The sequence below is a fragment of the Peromyscus californicus genome, unplaced genomic scaffold (genome assembly GCF_007827085.1).
Source record: "Peromyscus californicus insignis strain IS unplaced genomic scaffold, ASM782708v3 Scaffold_21__1_contigs__length_65335640, whole genome shotgun sequence".
Classification (NCBI taxonomy): Eukaryota; Metazoa; Chordata; class Mammalia; order Rodentia; family Cricetidae; genus Peromyscus; species Peromyscus californicus.
The window spans coordinates 41,497,060-41,510,275 of NW_026294514.1; the positions used below are offsets into that span (position 1 = coordinate 41,497,060).

Below are 13,216 nucleotides of genomic sequence, written 5' to 3' on the forward strand. Positions count from 1 at the left end.
GTTCGAGGCCAGCCTGGGCTACCAAGTGAGTCCCAGGAAAGGCGCAAAGCTACACAGAGAAACCCTGTCTCGAAAAACGAAAAAAAAAAAAAAAAATGTAATCTCCTCGCTGTTTCTCTTCTTGCATCCCAGTGACCTCTCAGTGTATTTATTCCTCTGGACATAAAATATGATTTTAAGGTAGATCATGGAGTGAACAAATTATGTATCTGGGTAATGTAGTCATTTAGGTGTGGATGACAGGCAGGATCTGCAGCTAGGAATGAAGTGAGGACTTCAGCGAAGAAGTTTGGATAATTTGGTGACTGTGCAGTGAATATTAGGAAAAGTGACCTGTCTTCTGTCTGGGAGTTACTTACTAAGATTAGAAATTCGGCTCAGGCAGCATCGGATGTCACAGGTGGCCTTTTGTCCTGTAGCTGGTGAGGTTGAGAAGTGTGAAGACCCATCAGACAGTCAGCCGAGGAGGGATGTTTCGGAAAGTTTTGAAAAGCTTTTGTTCACGGGAGACTTCAGCATCAGGGATGGTAACATCTGGACCAGACCGGACAAGGTTTGGTGGGAGAGACAAGGCCTAGAGACAGCAGTGGACGGAACATGGAAAGCTGAAGAGTTTTGCTAGCTGGGGGATGGAAGGAGGTGGCCTAGGCCTGGGGAGCCCATGACAGTGACCAAGAGGTAGGAACATGTGGAAGCCAAGACCTTATAACCATCAGCAGTAGTGAAATGGCCAATAATGGTGAAAATGGAAACTCACTCATGGGATATTTTTAGTGCGATGAGCCTGGATGCCATGGGTTTCCAGAGTGGAGGAGACGGAAGCCAGTTTGACGCAGGTTGCAAAGGGGATGGTGAATAAAGCAGGTGAATGGATCCTACAAAGAACTTTTGAGAAGGAAGAGCGAGAGACATGACAAAGGGAAGGGGACATTTTTAGTTACTTGTTTCCCAGCACTCTTTATTTATGAATGGGTTTACTTTTACTACATCACTGTCAGTACTTTTTAGTCACACCTATGGATGGGATCCCACTGTGGCACATTTATCCACAGAGCCTGCATGGATCATGTCTACATTTCAACTTCTGTTACTCTCCTTTGTGATTTCCCATGCTCCTCATTATCCTTAAAGTAAAAAAGCTGAAAATCTGATAAAAGTCAAGAAAGAAATCTAGCATTTCTAAAATACGTGTCCTCCTACTATTTAGGTCCTTTGGTAACACATGTGGTTTAGGTGTGTGCACATATTCGTATGTTGGAGGCTTGGCCCCCTTGATTGTTCCCAATGACAGTGCAAAGAGGTGGGTATTTTAGAGGCATGCTAAAATTTGCCCAAGGGTTATTTCATTCATTAAAACAAGAAAGATTTAAATTCTGATAATCACAAGAAGAAAACTAAAATTTAAAAACAACTTTTGTATGTCATATAAGATACTGAATACTGGTGCTACCACTACTGTTTAAAAACTGTTAATGAGAATGGATAAATGTGTTCAGGGTCAGTTACTGTAGCATCCAGCATTGGAGCACTGGGGGACCAGACTGTCTTTCATTTCAGTATCCTAATTCAGTCTAATGGCCCTGAGTGGACATTCAATATCAGAACAATTGAATGAATGAATGAATGAATGAATGAATGAATGAATGAGGAAAATCTGTGAGCTGCTCTGGAGGAGCAGATATACTAATATTTCAGGCTCAGTTGGTGAGAGGGGAGTTGAGGGGAGCTCCTCAGAGGAGGTGATGCCACAGTAAAGCCCTGAGATGAATAGGGGGAGAGTTTTGAGTAGGAAGAACACTGTGGCAGATGCATGACGAACAGGGTTGCAGCAGTGCAGGTAACCACAGGAATGCTGGTCCCTGCGATCTGAGACGAGGGCCGGAGGGCTGGAGGGCCGGAGGGCCAGAGGGCCAGAGGCAGTTAACCTGTGATCTGAGAGGAGAGGCGGAGGGAGGGCAGGGGGAATTTACTGTCTACTTTGGATAAAACAGGTCACACAAAGGTCAGCGGTGTACCTGATGTCTTCACTGGGTAGCAAAGGGGTTCCATTAACTGACCTCCAGGGTTCCACTAACAGCTGAATTCTGTTTCCTTACAATCAGATTGGAAATTATGATGATTAGGTGATTCCAGAACCAAAATATGATTTTAGACCCGCACTAATTTTATAATAGCAGCGTTCTCTCTCCAGTTTAACGTTGCTGGTTTGCTTATGTGACTGGCTTCTCAGGTTCTTACCCAGTCTCTACAGCGAGTTGTTTATTGTGTGCTATTACTTCAACGAAGTTGGGAGACTTCGCCTGAGTCGCTGAAGTTGGGGTGTTGTGTTGGAAAGATGGGTGTGCACAAGCTTCTCCCCCAAAACACAACCTATCCAAGAAGCAGGATTGATTCTGATTTTGAAGATTATTGTATGTTGAGATCTTAATTAATAGGAGTGCTGGGTATTGTTTAATGGCATAGTACATTATTATTACTGTTATTATTATTGCTCAAGGTTAAGGAGAGGAGTCACTAATAACCTCTTTTTAGAAAGATAAATTATATTAATATTGTATGTAATAGTCTCAATACTTTATAAAGTATAATTTAATTATATTTAATCTAGTTAATGTGATTTAATTTGTATCCTATTTTGGTAGACGATTGGAATGAGTTTAATGTAATTTACACAGAGATGTCCAAGAACATAAAAGACTATTGTTCAATTATGTTCTCTTTAGCATTCTAGTAAAACACATGCATATGCAATTTATGGAGGAAGTCTATTTTACTTTCTCACTGATTTTCTCCTTTTTTGTTCCTCCTGCCCCCATATATTGGGTCTTAGTGTTGATACTTGATGAAATTATAAGGATATGCCTCTGAAGGCAATATGTCTAGAGACTTGAAAGGAAGCCCTCTCTCCCATAAGCCATGGCCCCTTCTCATCTGCACAAGAGGAAGAAGCCATCTACTAGTAATGATCCCAATACCACCAGGACTTTTAAAATAATACCTGGAAACTAAATCTTCTGTTTAGTTACATCAGTCCCCTCTTTTAAAACTTTATTTGTTCTTTGATAATTTTATGCAGTGCATTTAGGTCGTACCCACCTCTCTTACCGTTTAACTCTTTCTGGATTCCCTCTTTGAAAAGGGGTGGGGGATTCAGTATATGATGGGTACAGCCTGATGATTCGGGGCCCATGTGCTTACCATCCAAATGAAACACAGACCATTTCCACCAGCCTCCATGTTCCCCTCATGGCCCCTCCTTCCAGCCCCAGCCCTTGCCAGGCAACCTGGTTCTGCTATCTGTCACCACGGATTAGCATGGCCAGCTTTTGGAGGTTGTAGAGACTGTCGCAGACAGCATTACTTTGTGTCTGGCTTCCTTTCTTCATTGCCACAGTCTTTGAGACTTGAATATAAGGCTGCATCATAGGCTGAAAGTGGCGAGAATGTCCAGAAACCATTTGCTGCTTTTCTTCAATTATTGTCCTCAACTGCCATCTGGTTAAGGAGGCAATCAGCAAGGAAGCAGGCCCAGGCCAGAACCTATCAGAGTCAGAAAACTAAGCTCACTCTTCTATCAGGACTCTGAGTCATGAGATTTGCCTCTCCACAGCCAATTGTGTGACATAGAGCATTTTCTGTGTGATAGAGCAGGGTGGAAAGAGGAAGTGATGTAGCTGGGTGGAGAGACGAAGTGATAGAGCTGGGCAGAAAGAGGAAATGATAGAACTGGGCAGAAAGACAAAGTGATAGAGCTTGGCAAAAAGAGGAAGCGATGTAGCTAGGCAGAAAGAAGAATGGATATAGCTGGGCAGAAAGATGAAGTGATAGATCTGGGCAGAAAAAGGAAGTGATAGAGCTGGGCAGGAAAAGGGAGTAATGTAGCTGGGCAGAAGGAGGAAGTTGTGTAGCTGGGCGGAAAGAGGAAGTAAGATGGCAGGCCACAGAAAGGTATATAGGCGTGAGGAAACAGGAAGTAGCTCTCTCTTGGGCTGAGGATCTCCTAGAGGTAAGACGTGGCTGACTTGTCCTCCGATCTTTCAGTTTTCACCCCAGTATCTGGCTCTGGGTTTTTTATTAATAAGACCTGTTAAGATTTGTGTTACATTGTGCATTTCTGAGTGGATTGATTCTTTGATTTTATAATTATCAATGCTGAGAACACTACATTGCATAAAATCATGGTACCAATGACAGAAGTATGCTTAGGGCTGTTTTAGTAATTGTTGGAAATCCTGTCCTCATTGTAAGCAAAATTCATTTAACAATTTTTATGAAATTGCATTTTTGTTATGACCACAGACACATACTAAAATTAATACTTAACACGCAGTGATGGTAGGAAAATGTTTTTTAAAAATCTGTTTTCCGTAATTAAACCATATGTTTCTACACAGAAAATACTGTGTGTGCAGTAAAATCATTGCAGCCCATGCTCCCCACAGGCTGTGTCTGAGCTGAGGTGTTCCTAGCAGTGTTCTCTGGAGTTTTGTGTGTCAGTAGCACACACAGCACAGTGTTGTGTGTTCAGAATGAAGCCTGCAGTGCAGTTGCGAGCTACAACACAGGCAATCACTGCCAGCAGCACCCCAGGGTCCTGATGCTTTCATTTTTAGACTCAATTTTGGTTGTTGAGAAACCAGAAACCTTTTATCATTACCAAGTGTTTCGTGATCCCGAGTTTTGTCATGAGAACCCATATGGGTTTGTGACCCACCCTTTTAAAAGGTGAGGGAGGCATGGTGATTCACACCTGTAATCTTAGCATCCGGTGGAGGATGAGGTCGGAAGATCCCTGTGAGTTCAAGGCCAGCTTGGGTCACACAGTGAGTCAGTGAGTTTTAGGGCATCTTGAGCTGCAGAGTGAAACCCTGTCTTAAACAGTGACCCCCCCTTTCCCCCCAAGAAAGCTACAGTTTGGTCAGGATTGGTGAGATAAAGAGAGCTTCCAGCAGGGCCTACTCATAAAGCTGCTGTGGGAAGCCAGTCATGGAAAGTACGGAGGATTAGTCTCTAGAAAAAAGGAAGTGATGCCTGTTACATGCTTCCTTTTTATAAGAAAGTAAACCCATTGTTTTTGAATTTGTTATTGTATCAGCATCATTATCATCAAGTGTGTGTGTGTATGCTGTGTGTGTGCATGTGTGCATATGTATGTGCATGTGTGCATGTGTGTGTATGTGCATGTGTGTGTATGTGTGTTTGGTGTGTGTGCATGTGTGTGTGCATGTGTGTATGGTGTGTGTGTATTGTGTGTGTGTGCATGTGTGTGTATGCTGTGTATGTACATGTGTGTGTATGTGTGTTTGGCGTGTGTGTGTGCATGTGTGTGTATGTGTGTATGGTGTGTGTGCATGTGTGTGTGCATGTGTGTATGGTGTGTGTGTATTGTGTGTGTGTGCATGTGTGTGTATGCTGTGTATGTACATGTGTGTGTATGTGTGTTTGGCGTGTGTGTGTGCGTGTGTGTATGTGTGTATGATGTGTGTGCATGCGCACTGCTGCACAAGCGCACTTGTATGTCCCAGCATGTGTGTGGAGGTCAGAGGACAACCTTCTAGAGTTTGTGATCTCCTTCCACCACGTGTGTCCCTCCCAGAGGTCAAACTCGGGTCATCCAGCCAGGCAGCTGCCATGTTTACTTGCTGAGTCTTCTTGCCCTCCTCCCGCATTGCAGCTTCATTCAGGTTTGAACACTTGACTGGAGGAGTAGTAACTAGGCGCTTACAAGAAGTCAGCTGGAGAGGTATCTCCTGAGCGGGTATCTTCTTTGTCCTTGTGACTGACAAGTCACATCAGCTCAGACACAGCAGATTGACCGCCGGAGGAACTCTCTTAGCTCATGTATTTTAAAGTAATAAATGAGAAAGCAAGAGGCAGAGAAAGAGATGTAGGGATTCAGGCAGTGGCATTCAGAGTGTGACCAGGGGTCAACCAAGGGTGATGATTGATGTTTATCAAGGAGCGTGGGAGAAAAGCCCACTATTTTAATCACTTTATCTGCACTATTGTTTTAGTATTATAAATGGATGAGAAGAACAAATGTTAAATTATTTGACAAGAAAGGAGACTTCTAGATTTTCTGATACTCAGTTCATCCATCCATTCTTTCTATTTTATAGTTTGTTTCAACAGACATTCACGGGCTGTCTTGAGAATGGCAAGAGATGAAGGCAGAAAGATGGCTCTCTTGTGACATGGCATCAGTGTGGTCCAGAGGACTGTGAGTGACATTCTGTTTGGTACTGCAGTTGCTAGAGAGAAAGCACCTTCGATTCAGGAGGAAGTGGTATTCAGTGGCGTGGATGACCTAATGTGTGATGTGTATGTGCCTATCAGTGTGTAGATGGATAGGGTGGAGGGTGGGAAGACGGGCCAGTAGTTCAGGTTAGATACGTTAAGGGATTAGTGGGAGGCTATGGGAGACTCTGTGGATCTGTTTAGCAAGATTTTTAATTAAATACAGCATGGGGTTGACAGAATAGACAAATTATCAGAGAGACTTCAACTAAATATCCAAAAACAACGAAATAAGCTAATAAAACACTGCCTCCTTAGGGAGGTTGTCTTCAATTCCTCATGGATGTCCTTCATTTTGGAAAAAAGTCACACTTGAGCAAAACTTTCATCCTTTTAGAGTCTTTGAAGAATTTATGCACTGCCCACCCCCCCCAAAAAAAAATCCAAATCATTGGAGTCACAGGATTGGCAACTGTGTTCTTAACTAATCATAAACACACACAGAAATCCTAGTGGTTCACCCAAAGTCCGTGTCCCAGCTTCATATTCCGCAGAAACAGATGCGACTCTTGCTCTGTGAGTCATGCCATTTCTGAGTTTAGCTTGGCTTGCGGTTGAGTGACCCAGTTGGGTCTCGTGTTTAACAGAGTTTTCTGGTGCAGAAAAAGTCAGGCAGAGTCTAATGCAATCACGATCTTTCCTGAGCATTCTGGTGTTGCCATGAAGGCAAAAGAGACTGTGAGAGGTTATCTCAGACCTGGCCATGTGCAGTTAAGCTTATTGCTAGCTGTGCCATGGAATGCACCCTCATTTGTTCTAGTAAAATGGCGAAAGGGATTCAGTTAGAGATTTTCTGCATTCCTGGAGTTATGCCACCCCAGCAGAGAATTTTCCAGTTTCCAGAACATGATTGGACTTTAAATTCAGCCTGTGTCCAATCACATGAGCTTTTTAACCTCATCACCACCTATTTTGAGAAACTTATTTAACATCTGGTGCATTTTTATATTTATAGACACCATAACCATATTCTGTACCCAGAGAGACCTCTCCCAGTATTAAGAGTGCTTCTTTAGTGCCTAGGATTAACTTTAAACAAGTGGAAGACAAGATCAGTGTAAAAATAGTGTGTAGCTAAAATAGGGATTGGCTGGAGGCTGCTGTTAAATGCTTCCTCCTATAATCAGGGGATTTCTGGGCAGTGTGACCTTAAGGAATGACTTCTGTGACAGGGCACTTCTCTCTGGTGTGTGTAAAAAAGCTGGTAGAGCACAGCCCCAGAGGGCCTGAGTGTACAAAGTAATCCCTGTAGAGATGATCTGCTTCTGCTCTGAAGTAGAAAATGTTAATAATCATGTAACGAGGTCAGGGCCCAGGAGTCCTGATTTCTAGTTGTTTCTCAGGGAAGACCAGGAGAATGGAAGTGTTTTGGATCTCATACATACGTAATGCAGTCTCCCAGTTGTTGCCTAGTGAAAAGGACGAGGGAAAGCCGTGCATCGTTGGACCATCTCATCCGTGGCCCAGGGCCCGTTAGGTGTTTGCTTAGTGTTTCCGATGCTTTTCTTGGGTACCCAGGCCAGTATGTGTCTGCATGGGATCACCTGTCCCCATCTTATGTGTAGTGTGTGTGTGTATGCACACGCGAGCGCGTGCACAAATGAAGCGTTTCTGAGATCCAAGAGAAATTTGAGCACATATCTGCCCTTCAACGTGGAGCAAAAGCATTGAGCCAAAAAATGATTTAGGGCAGCCAAGTGTTGTGGTCCATGGGCTTGCTGTCTGTGTAGTAGGTCAGAGAGCACTAAGCTATGGATTGAGGAATGGTTAGTTAATGTCATGAGTAGTAAGTAAAGAAGCATTGTTAAACAGAAAAGTCAGAAATCTACAAGCTGGATATCACTCTTTTCTATAAGCATTCCATAGGAATACTGTTCGACAAGTTCCTGAGCTTCAGACATACGTCCTTTTACTCGTTTCATGTTCTTCTTCTCTCCCAGTCCTTTCTGTCTGTCGGTTTACAGGACACTTGTGCCGGAAGAATCCTTAGAAAACATATAGCCTCCCTTTCCAAGCGAGGAGACTTAAGCTATAAGCAACCCAAGCCTCTAAGGATGGAACATTTCCTATGTTAGTTACATTTCTGTTAGCCAAACAATGAACTGAGAGGATCACCGCACGAATACGCAAGGCTTGCTTTGGCTCCCAGTGTGGGAGGTTTCAGCCTGTGATCAGTTGGCACCCATGGCTGGGCCTGGCTGAGCCAGCACAGCTGGGCTGGGTGTGCAGGGTAGAACAAAGCAGCTATCAGGGCCAGGATGTGGAAACGAAAAGAGAAAGGCTATTGTCCTATCATCTGCCTTGAGGGCAAGTTCCCAAGAACCTAAAGACCCTGCCAGACTTCATCTCCAAGGTTTTGTCACCTCCCGGGAGATCTGGGTTAAAGGTAACACTTGGGCCTTTAGGAGACAGTTCAGATACAAGATACAGCATTTTTTTTTTTTTTTTTAATAGAAAGAACTTTTCATCATGCTTCCTCATGTGGCCCTCATTCCTTCCCATGTGCCATGTGGCATCTGAGTGTATTACTCCATCTGTACTATATTTTATAGTGTCTATATTATTGAGTGTCTGATGGCTCTTTTGTAACCCAAGGGTTCTCGTGTGGATGTTTAGACTTAGGTCCTCACCTCTCAGGTGTTGGGAATGTTGGGACATTTACAAAAGTGTCATCAGCCTCCTTTCTGAACAGGGGCATTTTGATGGAAAGGAGTATTGGAAGTGAAATGTTCAGACGTAGCTATGGGCTGGGCCTGAGAGAGGAGGATCAAGAGTTTGGGTCCCACCTTAGAAAACTCGGGGCTGCAGATGTAGATTAGTAGTACAAGACTTGCTTGGTCCAGTCCCCAGCACTGCAAATTTATTTTAAAAAGTAAACATGGAGACACAATTATTTCTCACGGACTGAGGATCCTCAGATAGGAGTGAATGTGTGAGCGACTTCAAGGACCTCCTTCCAGGGAGGACTCCGGAAAGGAGAGGAAGGAGGGGCTTCACGGTATGGCTCCTCCAGGGAGGACTCCGGAAAGGAGAGGAAGGAGGGGCTTCACGCTGTGGCTCCTCCAGGGAGGACTCCGGAAAGGGGAGGAAGGAGGGGCTTCACAGTGTGGCTCCTGATGAGCACCGCTCTGTTCTCGCCTCTGGGTTCCTTCGTTGTATCTCCTGGATGTTTTCTTTTGACAAAGGCAGGGTGTACACACCATGCTTTTCAAGGTTCCCTCCCTCTGTTCTTGGTCTGTGTATATGGCGATGATTGCTAATACTTTCTGAGTGCTTCAGGCTGGCAGGCACAGCTGCACATGCTTCAGGCTTGTAGGCTACATGCAGCTAAAGGTAGCTATGAATTCATGCAACACAAAGTTGTAAACATACTTAAAGCATGGCAAGACTGTTTTTTTTGTTTGTTTGTTTTTTTGTAACTTGATTTGGTGGCCCTTGCAGATGACATTGTGTGGCAGTGTCTAAAGGTTGTGTGTGTGTACATGTATTACAGCCCCACAGGTTTTGTTCTCCAAGGTAGATTACATCTTACTTTATAGGATGAGCAGCTGAGACACAGAGGGCAATTTATTCTACTAAAGCATGGTGTTCTCATTCTAAAACTCATAATGCTAACCATTAGTTTAAAAAAAAAAAAACAAACTTGTGCTACAGTGCACACACCGTGACAGAACTTGTGCCCTTAGCCGTTGTGATGGGTCGCCTCTCTATCTACTCTCCTTGGTCTCCCCCTGCTTAAGTCCCCTTGTCCCCAGGGTTTAGGCCACAGGTTATGTTGTCCAGAGCCGTCTGATGCTGCCTTCTGCGGCTGTCTCCCACTATGGCTGTTGATCTTTAAGTTGCTAGTGAACCCCGCCTACTGGAGCCCCAAGTCTGCGATCCCCATTGACATGTGTGATGTCACCTCTTTGTAGACAGGCCTATCCCTGAGCTGGACTGTAGCCCCCTGAGAAGCAGGAGTTGGGGTTTCTCCTCCAGATCTCTGTACCTAGCAACAGGCCCATTGTCTCTGGAACCGGGGGAGGGAGGTTGTGTATGACTTTTCTTTTCCAACACTGGGAAGCAATATAATTGGCTCTGGTTAAAGGTTATCTTATGAAACTTTTAAAAATTAATTTTACACTGAGAAACAGAGTATGAGACACTAAAGAAATATATTCACATGCTAATCTGGGATCTGACTCCTTGCAGCCAGCTGATTATATTTTTACTTTGTCAGATTTTTATCTCTTGGAAAGAAAAAAAAAATCCCTAGGAAGTGAACGAGAAAAGGGAAAAGGCTTTTGTTTCTGAGCGTGAACGTGGAGTCTGGGTGACCTCACTGTGAGATGATTCTGCCTTGAGATCATTTGTCTCCTGATGAAGTGCAGCATCTAATTGAGGGCTCAGAGATTTGAGGTGATTCAGAGAAAATCAGATAATATAATTTTAAAGCCTGGAAAATTACAGCTACAGAAATATGCACAAAAATTGAAATTGTTAAGGCCAGAACACAGAAAAGCACAAGGGCCTAAACCAACTGAGGCAGGGAGAAACTTCCTTCAGTTCTTGGACAGGCACAAACCGGTTCTGGGGGGGTGCTTTAGCCACTCAAGGAACTCCAGTCCCACCCCCTACAGCTCTTGTGGCCCACCCCTGGCAATATCTTAAATCTCAAAATACAATAGCACCAACTCTTTGTAATTTTGCAAATCACAACATTTGCCCTATAATTTTCTTTTCTGACGTTAGTTTGATTTTCTGTCCTTGAAGTTTCCTAAGGTTATGAACATAATGGCAATTGCTAAGACAAGAAGCCAATTTTCTTATTACAAGAAACAGCAAACCTCTTCCAGTTTTGAAGTCTTGCCTACAAAGTTAGAAAAAAAAAATTCCAGGCATCTGGAAAATCCAACTTCAGAAATGAGTGTTTAATAAAGAGAGCTACATTTGGAGAACAGACCTATTTGATTATATTTAAGTATTAAACAGATTAATTTTCAGGGTGGCCATTCTTTATTATATGCCTTTCATTGACATGAGATTATATTAAGAATTTAATTTTAGCTTGCTCTACAAATTGGCCAATGCCCATTCACCCTTGGTAGACTAATAACATTTCTACTCAGCCATGGTTTGTGTTAATATTCATTACTACTTAGAGAGGGACCTTGAGGATAGCCAGATGGGAGTCTCTCCTTCGAGTTCCAGGATCACGGTTGATGTGATTACTTCAGCAGGATTTAAGGCTGTTGTGAAATCCTGGGTCAGAGCCACAGCCAAGAAGCTCAGGGAGAGACAGCTCCTCCCTGCAGATTCCATCAGGGGCATCTCAGAGTCAGCAAAGGACATTAACTTCCCCCGTTGTTTACCAGCTTTTTCTTGGTCCTGTTTGCTTCAAGCTTGGTCCCTAATAGCTGTGCTGTCTACACTGGAAGTCATTTGTGTCCTTAGGGAAGTCAAGACTCATGCAATGTTACAAAGATCCCAGAATCAGCAAAAGCATCGATTGCTAAACCCACAGCCGCCTCCATATATGGAGGATTATGGAAAGGGATTCTAGAAATAGAATAGGTTCTAGAAATTTCTCAAGATCAGTTCTTAGACTAGAATTACAATGTGGTGACATGACAGGATTTTCCCCCTCTCAGCTAGAGTGCAGACACAGAACAATGAAGTCCCTTGTTCCTCTTAGCTCTGCCCCATAGTCACAGTTCAGGAATGCAGAAGGTAAGCCTCTGAGAATTAGGCCAGTGTCATAGGACCAGGTGATTTAAAAAACAACAACTTTATTTGCTCATAATCATTCTGTTTCTTTAGTTTGAGGCTTATTGACAATGCTTTTATGTTTGTTAGTTTTAAGACAGGGTCTCACCATGTAACTCTGGGGACTAGCCTGGAACTCAGTATGTAGACCAGACTGACCTCAGCATCACCGAGATTGGCAGCCTTTGCCTCTTAAATGCCGAGATTAAAGGCATGTCCACCATGCTCAGCAACAATGCTATTGATTATATTTTTCTGTGTTCTAAGCAATATTTGCAAAGGTTTCAGACAATGTGAAAAACAGACTTTCAAATCTCTTGTAACAGATCAACACTTTTGTGTCTCACAGAAACGTCACTTAGTCAGTGCTCTGAGTGCAGATGGTGACTGGGAAACAGGCCAGAGAAATCAGGGAACTTGTGATATCTAGATACCCAGTTAGAAGTGGTAAAGCATCCTTGAACGAGACCATAGATATTTCTGCCTGCTTTGTATGTAATATCACAGTCATAAAGTCTTAAATGAGACCATGAGTGACATGAGGGCCGTTGTTCTGGCCTAAAAATACATTCTGTGAAATTGGCCCTTTAAAATATGTATTAGATCTGGTGATTGTAGACTGTTTAGTTCTTCCCGTTTCAGCCCAAGTACAGCTAAAGCAAGAAGTGTTTTGTGAGGTCACAATGAGAGCAACTCTGTTTTCTTCCAGGTTTTGTGTTTGTGTTTATGATTCATGCTATAACCTCGCAATGACTGCACACAATACAACATTTAAGTTTGCTCTGTGGCAGGCCACAGTTTGAAGAAAATGACTTCTATAACTTCAGATAGTCTGAAGTTAGGTTTGAGACCACTTTTTAACAATTATTCTTGCCGGACAGTGGTGGTGCACACTTTTAACCCTAGCGCTTGGGAGACAGAGGCAGGCAGATCTCTGTGAGCTCGAGACCAAAAAAAAAAAAAATTAAGTAAATATTTTGTATGTGCCCTATCCCCCATCCTATTTTTAAAGACACAGTCTTGCTATATAGTCAGTGTTGGCCTTAAATGCTCAGTCCTCCTGCCTCAACTTCCCAAATGCTAGGATTACTGGTATGTGCCACTATGCCCAGAAATTGGGTACTTTTAACTTTTTTATAAGGGAAAATATTTGGAGAAATGAGATTGGATTGTT

General features: G+C 43.2%; 1 protein-coding gene across 2 annotated transcripts in view; it reads left to right on the forward strand.

Annotated features, from left to right (window-relative positions):
- The window catches only part of Arhgap28 (Rho GTPase activating protein 28), a 174,205-nt gene that overhangs the window by 16,965 nt on the left and 144,024 nt on the right, over positions 1-13,216 (forward strand). Inside the window, exon 2 of one of the 2 annotated variants that reach the window (XM_052750171.1) lies at positions 6,120-6,220. The exons of the other annotated variant lie outside the window; for it this stretch is intronic. Coding sequence (XP_052606131.1) covers positions 6,165-6,220 — 56 coding nt within the window. The 5' untranslated portion in view covers positions 6,120-6,164. The remainder of the gene's footprint in view (positions 1-6,119; positions 6,221-13,216) is intronic. 2 annotated transcript variants of the gene reach the window in all.